Source organism: Lagopus muta, chromosome Z (genome assembly GCF_023343835.1).
Source record: "Lagopus muta isolate bLagMut1 chromosome Z, bLagMut1 primary, whole genome shotgun sequence".
Lineage (NCBI taxonomy): Eukaryota > Metazoa > Chordata > Aves > Galliformes > Phasianidae > Lagopus > Lagopus muta.
The window spans coordinates 14,566,453-14,583,442 of record NC_064472.1 but is presented as its reverse complement, the minus strand read 5'-3'; the positions used below and the strand labels follow the sequence as shown (position 1 = coordinate 14,583,442).

The 16,990-nt window shown below is 43.0% G+C and overlaps 2 protein-coding genes and 1 long non-coding RNA gene across 6 annotated transcripts in view; 1 reads left to right on the top strand and 2 right to left on the bottom strand.

Moving 5' to 3' along the window:
- The window catches only part of ZNF131 (zinc finger protein 131), a 17,072-nt gene extending 13,790 nt beyond the window's left edge, over nt 1-3,282 (bottom strand). Inside the window, exons 1-2 of one of the 3 annotated variants that reach the window (XM_048930897.1) lie at nt 3,150-3,223; nt 336-421 (exon numbers count right to left, since the gene is read on the bottom strand). The gene's annotated coding sequence lies outside the window, so the exon portion shown is untranslated. Of the gene's footprint in view, nt 1-335; nt 422-3,149 lie in introns of all 3 variants that reach the window. The other 2 variants (XM_048930898.1, XM_048930896.1) reach the window with 2 other exon arrangements.
- On the top strand, nt 2,283-8,653 carry LOC125686669 (translation initiation factor IF-2-like). The gene is made up of 2 exons (XM_048930925.1): nt 2,283-2,970; nt 7,277-8,653. The coding sequence occupies exons 1-2, from the start codon at nt 2,626-2,628 to the stop codon at nt 7,337-7,339; spliced, it is 408 nt and encodes a 135-aa protein (XP_048786882.1). The 5' UTR covers nt 2,283-2,625; the 3' UTR covers nt 7,340-8,653.
- LOC125686671 (uncharacterized) lies at nt 5,962-16,990 on the bottom strand. Of its 2 annotated transcripts, none has more exons than XR_007373863.1 (4): nt 15,093-16,990; nt 12,901-13,078; nt 9,758-9,897; nt 5,962-6,393 (listed from the first exon to the last, which is right to left on the bottom strand). It is a non-coding gene; the product is annotated as an uncharacterized LOC125686671 (long non-coding RNA). The 2 variants fall into 2 exon arrangements; XR_007373864.1 differs by lacking the exon at nt 5,962-6,393 and adding an exon at nt 8,812-9,215.

Genomic DNA, 16,990 nt, shown 5'->3' with positions numbered 1-16,990 from the left:
ATTTCTTGCAATTCTATCCATTTGTTAGGTGTAAGAACAGTTGCTAACAATTCCTTACCTAAGGTGCATTCTATATCTAGTGAATACAATATGTTTACTTTGTTTAAGTATGAAAGTGCTAAAACTGCACTTCTCAACTTCTAAGAATGTCCGAGTTGCCAGGGATTTAAAGAGTTGCTACATTCAAGAAACAAGAAGGCTCTCATTAGCACAGCTTCTCCCCTGCTGGGTGAAATATTTGTTGCCAACTTATTGAAAGAGGATGTAATCCTATAGTGCTTCCTCCCTTGCTGACACAATAACTGTATCTGGGGGTGCAAGGAAGGTTCCCAGACCTGAGGAGGGTTAGCAGAACTGGCTGTGGAGACACTCAGATGCACCTCTGTTGCTTATGCAAAAGAAACTTCGGAGAGTCCAAGCACTGCAAAGAAAGCATTTCATAAACTGCAGAAAAAATGATTTGAGATTTATGCAGCAGCATTCATCTTCAGCGCCCACACTCATATGGTCCTCACGCTGAGAATGCTTCAACAACAACAACAAAAAAAAAATTAAGACATTTCAAAGTCACATTAGCACAGAAACTTCAGTTTGTTTTCACAGTCTAACTCACTTTGAACAACATGTGGCTTCTGAGAGAAGACAGTGAGTAGGCTTGAAGGAGACTCAAAGGAATTCAAGAAATACCCTTTTCTATACTGCTACACTCAGTATAGACCAAAGGAAAAAAGCAGAGTAGTAGGTATTACTAAATATAGAAATGGAATTCTTTAGTGAGCAAAGAAACAGCTGCTTTCAGGATGCTAAAAGAAACTATATGAGAGGTGCTCTGTCTCTCCCAGTACAGATTTTTTTGTGTGTGATTGGAACTGGAAAGCCCAGAGTGAAAAACTGTCCTGTGTGTACTCACTGCACCTGTGCTGCTGCCAGCATGCATTCCAGCTCCCTCGTGTGGCTACAAAAGTTCTGTTTTGCTTTCAACAAGCACATATACCAGTATAAGGGCGTTGATAGAAAAAGAGAGAAAAGAATTACCTAATAACCATGAAAGCAAAAGTTATTTTCTTACTACTAACATATCAAAGAAAGGAAAATGTCAAATCTGTATTTTAATCACAAAATATGCTCTTCCTTGCATCTCAGAGAGACTGTCCCTTGGAGAAGGCGAAAGAGGAAAAGGGACAAAAACAATTGCTAAGAGAAGTCCGGTTCTGCCTGCTACCAGTGCTTTGCTGAGCAGGCTCTGAAATGCATATCACACTCTTAAAGGGGAGAAGGAGATCAGCCTGTGGGAGGCAGTGAGGAAAGGAATGGATGCTGCTGCCTTCATTCATCTATTCCAATGAGCTTCAGACAGACTGCTGCGGTCATCTGGGTTTCCACATCAGGTGTCACGTGGGAAGTTGTCAGCTGTTTACTTCACTGCTTAATTCTTCCTGCTTTTTTTTTTTTTTGAAAATCATACATTGATAAGATGATGTGAAGTTAAAAACATCACAGTGTCACAGGGGTTGGAAGGGACCTCAAGAAATCATTGAGTCCAGTCCCACTGCTGAAGCAGGTACCCTACAGTATGTCACATCGGTAGGTGTCCAGCCAGGTCTTGAGTACTTTCATAGGAGACTCTACAACCTCTCTGGGCAGCCTGTTTCAGAGCTTCATCATCCTTACCGCAGATAAGTTCTTTTGCACGTTAGTATGAGACTTTCTGTGTTCAAGTTTTAGGCCATTACTCTTTGTCCTACAGCTACATAGCATGGAGAAGGGACCGGCCTCAATCCTTTGCGTCCCACCTCCCTGTGGATATTTACAAACATTAATCAGAACCCTTCTCAGCCTACTCTTCCCCAGACTGAACAGACCCAGGTCACTCAGCCTTTCCTCATACAGGAGATGCTCAAGCCCCTATATCATCTTCACAGCCTTCCGTTGGACTCCTTCTATGAGACCTCTTTTTTGAGCAGCAGAGCCCAGAACTGGACACAAAACAGTATCCTATAAGGAAAGCCAGCCAACTTCTGGCTCACAAATACTACAATTTCCATCCACCCAAATGTAATTTGGAATTAAATTGCACGTTCATAAGGGTATGTTAAAAAAAAGAAAAAGAAACACCTCAAACTGACCTCAAAATAATAATCAACAGCTCCCTATCAAACTGATTGAGTACTTTCTTTTCAAAGCTTCAGTCTCTGTCAGAAGACTTAAAAAGAAAAAAGAAAAAAAAAAAAGAGAGCTCACAGGACTGCAGTTTACGGGTAACTCACAGCCCTGTGTCAGTGCAAAGCTCAGTAATACTGCAGGGGAAAAAAAAAAAAAAAAAAAGAAAAAAAAAGGCCTTTATACTATCACTGCTCCGGAGCAGCAAGGGAAGAAGCACCGCAGGGGTTACATATGGGCCCTCATTCCAGCGCTGGAAACCCGACCGCTTGCTTTCATCCCTAGCTCTTCCGGGGAGCTCAGCCACACGCTGTATTTCTTATTTCTTTGTGAAACTGCTTGTGGAACGGGGTGTGACAACGCGCAGATCTGCCCCTACAGATCTGCCTCAGCGAAGCCGTTACTTAGGCGCGGCGGGCGCGCCGCCCTCAGCCCACTCGGCCCAAACTCTCAGCAGCAGCAACAATGGCGCCGGGCAGCGCGCGCCCCGCCTCAAGCATGGATGCGCCGCAGGCCGCGGCCCGCCCCTCAGCAGCAGCCAACACCGCCCCCCGGCCGCAACCCGCGCTCGGGACCACATCCAACGCCCTCCTATTGGCGGGAGCAGCTGCCAGTCATCGCGACTCTCCGCCAATATTAGTGCGGCGGCAAGGCCCGCCTCTCAAGGGAGAGCCAATCAGCGCCCGCCTAGTCCCCGGAGCGGGAGAAGCCGGAAGGCCTAGCCGGGGCCGAGGGCCCGCGGGGCACGGGCGCCCCGGGACCGTCGCGGGCGGCCGTGAATCGCGTGAGCGTCCCGCGGGCGCGCCCAAGGTGGGGCCCGAGCTAGTGTCGGGCCGAGCGGCGCGCCCGGCGGCGCCGCCGCCTCGTTAGTCCTTATTACGTCATCAAAGCGCGCATTAATATCGATCTTTTTTCGGATCGCGGACGGGCCGCAGCCCGGCGCCGCGCGCGCCCCGCGGCACGAGATGAAGGTTCCTCCCGGTACTCACCGCCAGGAGCCCTCTGCTTCACCGCGCTCGCGCTGTTCTCGCTTCCTGCTGCCCGGCACGCTGCAAAGCGGGGCGGGCGCCGGCCAATCGCGACTCGCATTCCCGGCCTACCCCGCGCGGCGGAAGTGAGAGCTGCGTCACCTTTCGCACAGCGGCGCGGGCGGCGGGTGGGGGCGGTGGGAGCGGGGCGACCTCGGGCGTGACGGGAGCTGTAGTGCGATCCGTGCCGTGCCGTCCTGGGGCGTCGCGGCGTGCTGCGGCCTGGCCGCCAGGGCTCGCGCTCCCGCGCCCGTGTATGAACGGCGGGGACGGAGGCGCGGGCGGTCCGAGCTGCACGGACCCGGCACTGTCCGCGCCCGGTGCCACACGGCACCGCCCGAAACCGGTCCGAGCGTGTTGTACAAACTGCTTGCCCCGGGCGGCTGTTCTGTGCCAAACGCTGCTGGCGAAGAGCCTTTCCCTGCATCCCGCTGACCCTCACCTCCGCCGCCGCACATGACGGCGCCGGCGAAGTGCCACCCGCTGTGGCGTCTGCCCGCCCTGCCGCTTCGCACTCGGCCCAGCCTCGGCGGTCACTGTGACACCGGGGGAGGTTCACCGCACGGGTGTCCCGCATCCGTACTCCAAACGCACGCTGCTGAGCCGCGATGGGCCCTGCGTGCTCCTCAGGACGCAGTAGCAGCGGGGTTGGCTCTGCTGCCACGGAGCCGCAGGCAGCGCGTTCGTCTGCGCGCAGTGGCGTAAGAACGTCGCTCCTCAGAGCAGATGCAAGTGTTCGGCCTTCCGACTGCCTTTGGGTCTGTCAGAGCTGCGGTAGCTGCGTGCTTGGACAAGCTTGCCCACAGGACAGACTTGTTTTACTGACGTCTCCAGCACTTCTCCCTAGTGCCAAATCCACATGATTTGCTTTACAGTATTTGTCCTCCACCAGAAGTTACCGCAGCACTCGGCATAGAAATGCTGCTCTCAAATAAAGCGTCAGCAGCAGCCAACTAGATCAAGACGGCCTTTTTTAGTATGTGAAGTCCCAGGCATCTGCACTGTGTCAGCTTTATCAATATGGATTGCTTGTAAAGTAAAAAAACATTGAGGTTGAATGTATGCCCCTTTTATTTCCTTGCCTTAATAACTACTAGCTTTGCAAATGTCATTATATATGCATTCTCAGTTGGCCTGTTCAGACCGTTGTCTAGATCTAGAAGAAATTTCATTATATCAGAAAGCCACAGCCTGTCTTTTCAGGTGTGTTCGGCTGAATATGAGCCAGCAGTGTGCCCATGTGGCCAAGAAGGCCAATGGCATCCTGGCTTGTATCAGGAATGGTGTGGTGAGCAGGACTAGGGAAGTCATCTTGCCCTTGTACTCGGCATTGGTGAGGCCTCACCTTGAGTACTGTGTTCAGTTTGGGGCAGCTCAGTACAGAAAGGACATGGAGGTGCTGGAGCAGGTCCAAAGAAGGGCAGCAAGGCTTGTGAAGGACTTGGAGATCATGTCCTATGAGGAGAGACTGAAGGAACTGGGGCTGTTCAGTCTGGGGAAAAGGAGGCTGAGGGGAGACATTATTGCTCTCTTCTAATACCTGAAAGGAACTTACAGCGAGAGCGGGGTTGGTCTATTACTGGTGACAGCTGACGAGGGGAAATGGCCTCAAGTTGCACTAGGGTAAGTTTAGGTTGGATATCAGAAAACACTTCTTTACAGAAAGGGTTGTTAAGCACTGGTATAGACTCCCCAGAGAGGTGGTTGAGTCACCATCCCTGGATGTGTTTAAAAACCGTTTGGACGTGGTGCTCAGGACATGATTTAGCAGAGGGTTGTTAAGGCAGTATGGTTAGGCTGTCATTGAACTCATTGATATTTCAGGTCTTTTCCAACCTGAGTGATTCTGTGATTCTGTGATTATATCAGATATATCTCCTGCATTCAGATTTTCACTTTAAAGCATTTTAAACCTATTTTTGGTGGCAGCACTGTACCTCCAGTAGCTTGTGGTTGAAATAGAAATATTACTGAAGTTACCAGTGTAGGACCAAAATACTATGATATTTTTTTTTTCTTTCCAGAACAAATACATTCTGCTTATCCCAACAAGGAGGTGGTTTGCACTTTTCTTATTTTTCATTAATCTGTTTTTTTTTCTTCTTTCTTTTTTGTGTTTATGTTAAAAGAACAGTTTGTAATTTGTACTAATACCTGTTAAAATATAAAACTGGACTTACTGAGCTCTAACTGTTCGGGTTCTCCTTTTTCATTGTAGATAATCCTTTAGGATTTTGGAGTGTTAAGCTACAGACCAATATAATTTAGCTTTGTGACCAGTGCCCCCTGCTCCTGACCTCTGTCAGTGTGTGTGCCCTAACCAACAATGGGGTGAATGTCCTTAATGTGTGAGTGGGTGTAAATGTACCCCCTGCCCAGGTGCTGAGATTCCAGTGGATGATGACACCTGTCCTGCAATAAGGAAGCTCAACAGCACAGGGTGCTGCTGTTAGCTGTCTGTTAATCAGGCAGCAACAATACCTAAGGGGGACTTAGAATGGAAAAGCTGTTGGATGGTAACTCCTGTTGCCAGTGATATCTCCACGATCTTCCTCCTCTCAGGACTGAATGAGTGACTTGTGTTCTTTTACGTGGAGCCTCAATCTAAGTTATGACTGGTAAAAATTTAACCTGATCTGCAGAGGGTTTAGCCAGGTGACCAAAATGCCGTTGTAATGAGAATTCTAGAAATCCTATGCAACCATAAACAGTAAGTGCAAAAAATGTAGATAATAAACTGCAGACATTATTAATTCTTACTTAATAGCAAATCTCTGTTTCTAACCACAACCGTGTGGCCAGTTCTCATTCTGCCAAGAGCCTGCCTGTCCTCTGGTGCTGGGTGACAAGACAAGATTTAAACACAAAATAATCTCATTTAGAGTATATTTTACTTAGATGAGGAAAAACATGTCAAGCAAACATGAAAGTGATCTTTATTCCTATCTCTATTCAATCCATATTAGCCATTTCTACATGTAAAAATTCTCTGTGTTTTTTTTTTTAATTTTTTTCTAGAAGCACCTCAGTGACACTCAGGAAAGATCTGTGTTCATTAAGATGACCTGACCAGCCTTCTTCACAATATTTGGCTGAGTTTAGGAATGGTTCCGACCCTCCTGCTCTGTGCTTTTTAGTGCAGTGCTGAAGAAGGCAGAGAACATTCAGCCAATTCAGGAGCGTTGGCAGCTTTCCCTAGGGAGACCTGTAAAGCATCAAACAGAGAAAAATGGACACTAAATTAATTATGGGAAAATTTGAATCATTTTTTTTCTTTCTTTAAGGGAAAAGTGCAAATCATGGAGTTCCTTTGTTTAACTAAAAAACTCCCTTGTCTGAAGAAATGAAGGAATTAATAAACTGCAGATTCAGAATATGTGCTGATGGCACGATTGAGTAAATAATTATTTTTGAAGGTTAATCAGATTATAAATGAAAGCCAAAAGGCACCATCAAATCCTGTAGTTTAAAGCTATCCCCCACGTATCTTGCTCCCCAGGTGGTTTTGAAAGCTGTGTAGTGTACTCGTACACACTGATATCCCACCACATAGTCTGAAATCATGGACGAGTGATTCACCTGGGGAGAGAGAGCTGTGGTGTGGCTATTTTCTGGCCTCACATATACAAAAGTCTTATGAAATAACTGCTTAAGAAATCTTTGCTTTAGTGTGTGTCCATTGTACAGTGAGTTAGTCTGTGCATGAAAAGGCTCTGCTGTCCTGCCTACAGCAAGCCAGATGTATACTGTTATGCAAGAGAAGAACATTTCTGTAGATACCTTTGACAGGTATGCATAATGAAATAAAACCTGTGGCTTTATATTTTGTAAAGGAAAATAAATATGGGCTTTGCCTCTGATAGCATGATAAAGAGCTCTTCTCTTGGTTCTCCTCACTCCATTACAATCTCTAGAAAGAAGGGAAAATGTAAGGAGTTAACTGAAGTTACAATGATAGCAATAAATATGTAATACAATACTTAAAAACTGTAACATGATAAATTGTAAACTGATACTAAAAATCCTTGGACTATACAACTGTGACATGAATATATCATCTTGTTCCTTTGTTATCTTCTTGTTTTCAGAGGAAGTGTGCTGTCAGCATCGGATGTGCAATTATGTCCACTCAGTACTCCCTGCTGCTTTAAAACCTCCATGCCAAGTCTGGTCTACTGTGTTCAAGTTCATGTTTTTGTAAGTTTGCAAAAACCAGCTGACTAGTGAAGTTAGGGAGATCACTGTAGTTTGAACGCCATAGGAAAGACGTTTTGAATTTTTTTAACCAAATATTTTCTTTTACATTATTTTGAATTTTGGGAAGAAGTTTTAAGAAACTGTGTGTTTATCAGCTTTAAAAACCACAGTGACTTGAGTTCTGGAGAATTATGAGAATCACTCCTTACAAGACTGCATAGTGTCTTAGTGTTTAAGTAACAGTCAACATCACATTTTTTGCTGTTATCACAGCATAAAAATACAGCAGACACTGTATTTTTATACAGTATTTTATATATTTTATTTTATTTATTATACAGTATTTTATACAGTATATTTATACTGTATTTTATACAGGCCAGTATTTGGCTGGAAAACCTCTAATTTTTATATGGGTATGCAATGTGCATCATGAGTAGAAATAAAATGCACACATTTGTCATATATACTGTATATATATTACATCTTCAGATATAAAGATTTTCACAAAAAAGCTTCTATAATCTGATTTGCAATTTTTTTTTTCTTTTAATAAGCCACAATGAACCTTGTGCATTAAAACATGAAACCTGATGATTTTTCTAGTCTTTTTCATAATTCCTGGAAATCTACAGTCTGGAAAGCATAGAAGCTAAAGTGGTGGGAGTATTTACCTATTTCACTATCAATTCATATAATTTGAGATTACTTCTACTTTAAGACCATGTAATCTTCCTATAAAACTGCACAATTATGGAATATATTACTGCTGAAGGGAGAGAACATCTGACCAATATGTTCATAAAATGTTAACCATAGATGAAAATACAGTTCAAAATCTGGAAAAATCTGGGGAAAACATCCCACATGTAATACAAGTAACACCGAGATCACTATAAAGTGAGAAAGCAGACAACCTGGACATAATTATTCTCAGCATTTAGGGAATGTTTCTTCCTTCAATAACTGTTTTTTTCCTGGCACAGCCTTCCATCCGTGCATGCAAGACCATTGCAACACATAGCACACTTTAACTGTGTTGATTACAGTGGTTTAAGTACAACTCCCTTTGCAGACACGTAGATGGAGCCTTCACCAAAGCACATGTGCTGCTGAAAGAGCACCCAGCCTCTCCTCATGCATGATCTACACTGCAAGCCTCAGACAGGTGCCTGAGCTGCTGAGAGATCAACGACTTGCCTGAAAGATGGAGACTGAATCCCAGCATGAGATTTCTAGGGAACTAGATGTCTGAAATCCTGCAGGATCTTTTAGTTATAAATTCTGTAAGTCTTTTCTCTTAACTCAAGCACATGTCTGTGTTAAACAGTCAATAGAAATGTTATCATTAACTCAAAACATTTACAAGCAAGTCATCACAAACTCTGCAATGAAAAGGGCAATACAATTGGCAATTACTTATTGTTAATTATTACTATTATTGCAGTCATGGGATCACTCAGGCATTTAGCTTTCTGGTTCGCCTGTCTTTCTGAATGCCTGGTAGCAGTAGTGGAGAGAACATTCTTCAGCTTTTTGGCCATGAATTTTAAAAGGCTCCAAGCTTTTTCTCATCTCACTTTCAGATTTTGCTTCCTCTTTGTGAGTTTGTACAGGAAATCTGGCAAAGACTCATGCAAGATCAGCACAAATTTGTTTTCTTCTTTTTTTTGCTGACAAGCAAAATTCGGAGGAATGTAGTTTACAATTTAGATGTCTGGATAGAACTCTGTTGGTCAAAGATGGGTATGGGAGCTGTTTAGCTGTTCCATCACGAGTCACTGGCTCAGGACTCTGCTGGGGATAATGTCACCTTCCTAACTCCAGACCCTATAAGATAACAAATGAGTCTGATAAATGTCTGATATAATAAGTAATAATTAGAACATAATATTAAGGGTATATGAGTAGTATTCTTGAACCATTCTTGATGCCAGGAGACAGACAGACAAAAGAAAAGAAAAGGAAAGAAAAGGAAAGAAAAGGAAAGAAAAGGAAAGAAAAGGAAAGGAAAGGAAAGGAAAGGAAAAGAAAAGAAAAGAAAAGAAAAGAAAAGAAAAGAAAAGAAAAGAAAAGAAAAGAAAAGAAAAGAAAAGAAAAGAAAAGAAAAGAAAAGAAAAGAAAAGAAAAGAAAAGAAAAGAAAAGAAAAGAAAAGAAAAGAAAAGAAAAGAAAAAAGAAGGGGAGGGCAGGGAGAGGGAGAGGCAGAGGCAGAGGGAGAGGGAAAGGGAAAAAAATCTGAAGTCAGCTAGTTCAGCAAGGGATAAGGACTTATCAAAGTATAATGCCAGCCTGGGAACCGTGTCTCCTTGTAGTGGTACAGAGTCCTAACAGATACGGAAAGAGAAATGAACAGCTATGCAAACTACTCACTGGGGAAATCTTGAGGTTTGCTGAGGTGACTATTTCTTGTCAGGGCAAGGACTGAGTTGCTCTTCAAGTTCCACAAGCTAAGTCAGTGATTTTGGAACTGGACAGTGAGGAGGATCAAAAGTGAGAATTGGCGTTATTGCCTGTAGGTAGATAATAAGATATGAAACCTGTTTAGTGTGAATTCTTAGACAAGTCAGGAGTTTCATCCAAGCTCATGTGAACATTCAAAACAGGTAATTTCATAAAAGCAACCAAGAGTGTTGCTAGTGACTACTGCAGGGAAGATTTTTTCACATCTTTGCTCTATGGAGTGATGTGGAGTAGTGTAAGAGTTTGTGCAGGTACTGCCAAATGTGTCCTCAGGCATCATAACTTCTTTTCCACTCATGCTTTTCTTTCTTTTGAACACCATGTTGTTTCCTCCACTCTGTGCACTGTGACCTTTACGCTGGAAAATCTCTACAATTCTTTTTCTCCCTCCCTCCCTCCCTCCCTCCTTCCCTCCCTCCCTCCCTCCCTCCCTTTCTTCCTTTTCTTCCTTTTCTTTCCTTTCTTTTTCCCTACAGTCTAAAATCTTGGAGACCCCTAAGACATAGAAAAAATACTAATATTGGTAGTATCAACTTAGGGATAAAACATTTTAAAGACACAGTGATCTCCCAGTCCTTGCTGGCCCATTGCCAATATACCAAAGAAGTAAAACTCAGAAAAACAGAAAAAAATTACTTTGCCTTCACAATTACCTTCAAGAACTGCATCTATGGAAAGTAAATTTCAGGACTGTAACATCAAATGTTTGGGGACTTCTGTTATATACATATTTCATCCAAAATATATTAATTATATTTATCAGCACAGATGTGATCTCTTCAGGACACTATTTGTGGGCACCCCACCCTGGATGTTCTCAGCATTGGTTTGTATGGAACCCTGGGCAGCCTGATCTAGTGAGTGGCAGCCCTGCCCATGGCATGGGTGTGGAACTGGATGGGCCTTAAGGTCCCTTCCAACCTAATCCGTTCCATGACTCCATGATCATTACATATCTTATAGGCGGGTTAAATGCTTATTTGTTTAATAGACTGGAATATCTTTAGTACTGGAGTATATAATATATTTTCCTAAATTTATACTAAAGGGTGGAAAACAAAACATACAAAGACCATCACTTTCTTAAGAATTGCAAGAATTTCTTGTTATCACAGAATCACAGAACAGTTTGGGTTGGAAGAGATCTTAAAGACCATCTGGCTCCAACCTCTCCCTGTGGGCAGGGTCACCTTTTACTACACGGTGTATTCAGTACATTCTAACTGGGTTACAGATACAAGTAGCTACATATCAGTAAGCAGCGTGTAGCTGCTGAAGTTTGTATGAACTAATGCTTGCTGAAAGCAAAACTTAAAGTCAGCATAGCTTTGTTACGAGAAACAACATACGGGTGGGGGCTGAGTGTCACTATTGCTTTCTCTTCAAACAATAATACTGACAACACCTGAAAGGGTGTCACTCTAAGATGGGTGATACAAGTCCTTCTGTCATATCAAACGTCAGTTGATCAAAGCCAGGTGAAGACCTGACTCTTCTAGACTTCCATCAACTTCCAAAAAACAAAGAGAGGTTAGTTTGTTCAGAATCTGATTGTTTCAAGTGTATGCACTTAGCAAAACTTTTCATTCATATGGAATATATTTCTTTGACAGTTCAATTCTCACCATCCCTCAGAGGTCATTTTGTAGTGTTCATTTATTTACAGAATCCAGAGGAGCTACTTACATTTTGAGCTCATTATGGTACTGGGAGCAACCCTCTCCCTGCCTCCCACCCCTTCTTCTTTTTTTTTTTTTTTTGTGAAACTAGTTTTTGCTCATGGTGGAAGTCGATGGCTATCAGTCTAAGATCCTGTGTGCCAGAGAAGTAAAATGTGCTCTGTTAAGTGAAGACCGGCACTTGGATATCTCCGTTTTTGCATTTTATCTGCAAAGTGTTTCAGTAGTTCACATGAAGGGTTGATTTAAGCAACTGCACGTTCATTACTTGTGCTGATGACACACTTGCATACTCTTGCTCTCAGAAGGACACACAGGAATTTTTTACAGTTCAGCATTCCAGGTCTGTGCTAGCAGAAAAGTATTATGACCAGCAATCAATCTGCAAAGGCATATACTTGAAGCCATAACCATTTTAGCTTGCTAACTCTGTTTATGTTTAAAATGATTATATTGTATTAAGCTATCTGAATCTATCCCTAAGCTCTCTTAACATCTGTTGCAGACCATGCTGTTGGCAGTCACTACTGTATTTCAGGAAAATAAGACATCATAGGTGCATTAAAAAAAAAAAAAAAAAAAGACTAAAAATATGCCATCAGTTTTTCATCACAACTCAACAATTCTTGAAAAAGCACTTTTGCATTCAGGATCCCTCTCATTCATTGACTGGACCCACTTTTCAGTTCAGTTTTCATATATTTTACATGATAGGCAAAAACTGATAGGCAAAAACAACTTTAAATTACCTATAAGGTTCACAGTATGTTATCACTGAATCTCATGCATTGTGCTGTCATAATTTCTATTCTCTGCTTAGAGTTCAGTGCACTGAAGTATGCTTGGATGACATGTTACAAATCATTAACAAAAACTTGTTTTTACAGGTAATTCCAGTGAGAGACCTTTACCATCATCTGCAATGACACACTGTGGGTTTAGCAAATAAATCATTTTCCTCCACATTTCCTGAAGTATAAAGTCCGTAACAGGAGATAGAAGTATTATCAATGAAAGCTATGACTATAATTACACCCTCTTTAAGACCTGATCTGTTCAGGTGAAGAGAACTATCTAAATACAGCAAAATCAAGAAGTTTGTTTATCTTTCTTCATATTCATTGGTCAGTACTGTTAATTGCTTTAGTTGAGCACAGAATCAGTGCTGGAAAGCCTAAAGCTGCTTGTGGTGTCCCAGGTGCAAGTGCATCATCCCTGTGGGAAGAGGGACTGGTGGTCACTGTGTGGAATAAGAGATCCATACAGGAGATTTGTACAGATACTCAGCTTTGAGCATGGTGTAATTATGTTTTCTTCCTCATTCACTGTCTACAACAACAGGACCCTAAGTAGAATCAAACAGAAGGAACTTACAGTTTTGTTTTGTAGATCACAGGATGGTCCGCTGTTACTAAAAACACCAAAGCTCACAGAAGTACAGGTGTCCTATAGCTGTGATCTTCTTAATCACCTTCTTTCAACCTTCTCTTAGGTGCCATCAAGGAGTTCAGTCCTTCCTTCTGTCAACAGAAAGTCATGGAGAGTCTGCCTCCTGTGAAAGAAGGAATGGAAAACTCAGGGAGAACACAGAGAAGTTGGTAGGATATGCAGGAAAAAAAAAATAGAAAGGTGAAAGCCCAGCTTGATTAAAGAGAACAAAAAATATTTTTACTGATGTATTGATGTAGTCTACCTAGATTTTAGCAAAGCTTTTGACAATCTCCCACAGTATTCTACTAGAGAAACTTGGCTTGGACAGTTTGTGACAAGTCTGTGGTTTGAACATATATATTCTTTGTTGAGGAAAGAACTGGCTGGATAGCCAGGCCCAGAAAGCAGTGGTGAATAAGTTAAATCCAGCTAGTGACCAATCACTAGTGGTGTTCCTCAGAGATCAGTACTGAGGCCAGCTCTGTTCAGTGTCTTTATTGATGACCTGGATGAGGGCACTGAGCGCATCTTCAGGAAGTTTGCAAATTACAGAAAGTTGGGAGGAAATGTTGATATGCCTGGGGGTAGGACGGCCCTACAGAGGGATCTGGACAGGCTGGATAGCTGGGCTAAGGCCAATAGGATGAAGAGCAATGAGAACAAGTGCTGTGTCCTGCACTTCAGCCACAACAACCCCAGGCAATGCTATAGGCTTGGTGCAGCGTGTCTGGAAGACTGCGTGGAGGAAAAGGACCTGGGAGTGCTGGTTAACTCTCAGCTAAACACAAGCCAACAGTTAGCCCAGGTGGCCAAGAAGGCCAGTGGCATCCTGACTTGTGTTAGAAACAGTGAAGACAGAAGGAGTGTGGAGATGATCATCCCTCTGTAGTGCTGGTGAGGCTGCATCTTGAGTACTGTGTTCAGTTTTGGGCCACTCACTACAAGAAAGACATTCCTGGTCATGTCCAGAGAAGAGCAGCAACAAAGCTGTGAGGGGTGTGGAGCACAAGCCTTAGGAGGAGTGGCTGAAGGACTAGTCTGGAGAAAAGGAGGCACAGGGAAGACCTTATTGTTCACAACTGCCTGAAGGGAGGTTGTGATGAGGTGGAAGTTGGCCTCTTCTCCCATGAAGCTAGCAATAGGGAAGTGTCAGGGGAGATTCAGATTGGCCATTAGGAAAAATTTGAAAGAGCGGTCAGGAGCTGCAATGGGCTGCGCAGTGGTGGAGTCAACATCCCTGAAGGTGCTCAAGAAACATTTAGATGTTGTATTAAGAGCCACAGCTTAGTGGGGAAATACTGGTGGTAGGTGGATGATTGGACTGGATGATCTTAGAGGTCTTTTCCAACCTTAATGATTCTGTAACTCTGTGATATGATAACCACTGAGATGACATCTGGGACTTGTAGGCTGATAGAACTATTTCAAATGCAGAAAGGAAACAGAGCCAATAAGCAACTCAGAAATACACAGATATTCAGCAACTAGTGTCAGTTTACACTTGTAATCTCTGCAATAGATATAAGTGAGAACATGTCTGATGGAAAATACTTTCCCTGTTAATTGCAGTGTGATACAAAGTGGTTAAAAAGGAGAAGGATACTGTTGTGGTAATAGAATTTCCAAGCAGAAAAGCAAAACATCTACCTAAAAATCAGCTTTTTTTCAGTCTAATTTTGTTTTTAAACAGACAATTGCCTTTATCAGCTGTTCCCTTGTTCACTGAAGCAAACTCCAGGTCCATATCAGAGGATGTCAGCTTTTGTAGCTTCCTTTGAATTCTGACACGTATGCATTTTGTTATCTAACAGTGCTCTGGTGCAAGACACTTAATGCACTGCTATAACTCTTTCTGGAGTTACTTTAACTAACGAACTTGTTATTCCAACTATTTTCCTGAATCTACTTCACCGTAATATATATTCTTTGTTTTCACTTACATTGACCTTTACTTACAGAATTTAACCAAGTCTCATAAACAAATCAAATTTGGTTTATATAAGCATTAAGTCAACCTCAATGACCTATTTTTGTTTTAAATTATTCCTCTATAAAGGATGAGTAATTCCACTGAGCTGACATTGTTACATTGCTATACAATGAGAATCACAAGAGAAGAATCAGCAGAGACTCACAATCTGCAAGTGGACTTTGAGTTTCCTGCTTGTGACATCCTTCTGTCCCAGCAGCAAAACAGACACTGACATCTTGAGATCCTTGTTATAGAATTCATGCTGGATCCATGTTCTGCTTCCATGCTGCACTATCTGCACATGTTGCAAGTCACTGCTGCAGACTTTACCAGAGTATGATTACCAACAGCCTCACAATTCCAAGTCCATTTAGAATTTCTTTTGGAAGTGTGTGTATTACCAGTGTAGATTGCAGAAATAATGTACATCAGGTAATTACGATGGTAGCTGTCCACTGGCATTTCTATGCTGTGATGCTTTGAAAAGTTTGATATAAACAAAGAAAAAAGAAGGATAGTTATGCTCAATGAGAAGGGAAGAGAGCTCTCATTCCCATCAGTACCATTATTCCCCCCTGCTAAGAAAGAGAGTGAGTAGACACTGGGTGATAATTATAATTACTGTTGAAAATGAAGGCTTCATCAAATTAGAATTACTAACAGCTTCCTGCAGGGAGACTGGGTCTTACTCAACAACTAAGATAACACTTGCAGTGGGAAGTGAAATTAAAATTTTGGACTTATTTCTTTAGAAGCTATGGACAAAGGGCTCCAGGAGCCTGCTGATTCAAGAGGGATGGTAAAAGAAATAGAATGGTTGGGCTTTTATGCTGTAAATTTAGCAACTATTAACATCTTCATCCTATTTATAAAAAAATATGGAAATGATAAATTTTCCTTGCAGTAAGGGCAACATGTCAGACAGAAGGTTAAACATATTTAGGGAATCATACATTTCAAAAACAGCCGAATTAGATCCATCTACACTCAGAGCCAGCACTGTAACATTCCTTACCACTTGATGGAGGAACTGTCTTCCTCAATGAATCTCAAGTCAGAACAATGATTTTTGGTAGGGTGGGTGTTATAAAGCAAGATGCTTAGAGGATGCAAGTATAAATGTAGTTAATGCCTCTGTCTTAATAATTGTTTTAATAAATGTCATGCAGTGTAGTAGTAGTATAATAAATGGTAGTTACTAGCACGGTGGCAGTTGCTAACAGAGCTGCTGACAGTTGCTCCAGAACTGCTGTTTCTCATCTCTCTGAAAAGCATGTATGAGTATCTCTGTATTCTACCTGGGAGCAAATATACTTTTCATCAGTGACCACTGCATACTTCCATCCCACATTCAATCCCTATCAGACATCTGTCTCTGCTTTCTGCTTTGCGTCCTCGGAGACTGCTGAGTAAAACCTCAGGTCTTGGGCCCCCTTCCTGTTGACCTCAGCACAGCATTTCTGGATGACAGCTCTGTTCCTCACGTTCAAGACACAGCCAGGAGCACAGCGCTCATCTGGGCAGGAGACGGGGTTAGGGCACAGAGCTAAGCAAGTCTCACCACCATGAACTCTGCACGAGCTCACTATATTTGTAGACACTTACTTCTACATAAACATACATAAATGCGTACACCGAAGGAAATAATGCCAATTGCCAAAACAAAGCACGTGAGCAAACCCTTCTCTGAGGAAGGAGGAAGAAAACAGCATGACGTGAATGTTCTCAGCTACCTCCGTGAAGATGGAAGGAAAGACTAACAGCATAACAGGGCTACGTGCTGCTGGCAATAGGTAAAGCCTCACGCATTCCACGCACCCACAGTATTCTGAGGGCTTTAACCCACAACACACGTTGGTGAAGGGGCCCGTTCCCTCCGGTGCCAGGGCAGCTGGTGTAGCCAGGAGCAGCCACGCACCAGGAGCTCCGCGGTGCACACGCGCTGCGTTGCCGCGAGCCATTCCCTACGCAGGACAAAGCACGAGACAAGTCACTGCCAGCTCAGCAGTTTTACAAACGGAGAAGTGCCTCTTCCAGCCGCGGCCACCCGCGTTCCCATAG

Bases quoted from the DNA above. Each gene is read 5' to 3' on its own strand.
- LOC125686669 (XM_048930925.1), top strand. From the start codon at position 2,626: ATGGCGCCGGGCAGCGCGCGCCCCGCCTCAAGCATGGATGCGCCGCAG. The intron at 2,971-7,276 runs GTGGGGCCCGAG...TCTTGTTTTCAG, and splicing joins GTCCCGCGGGCGCGCCCAAG to AGGAAGTGTGCTGTCAGCAT.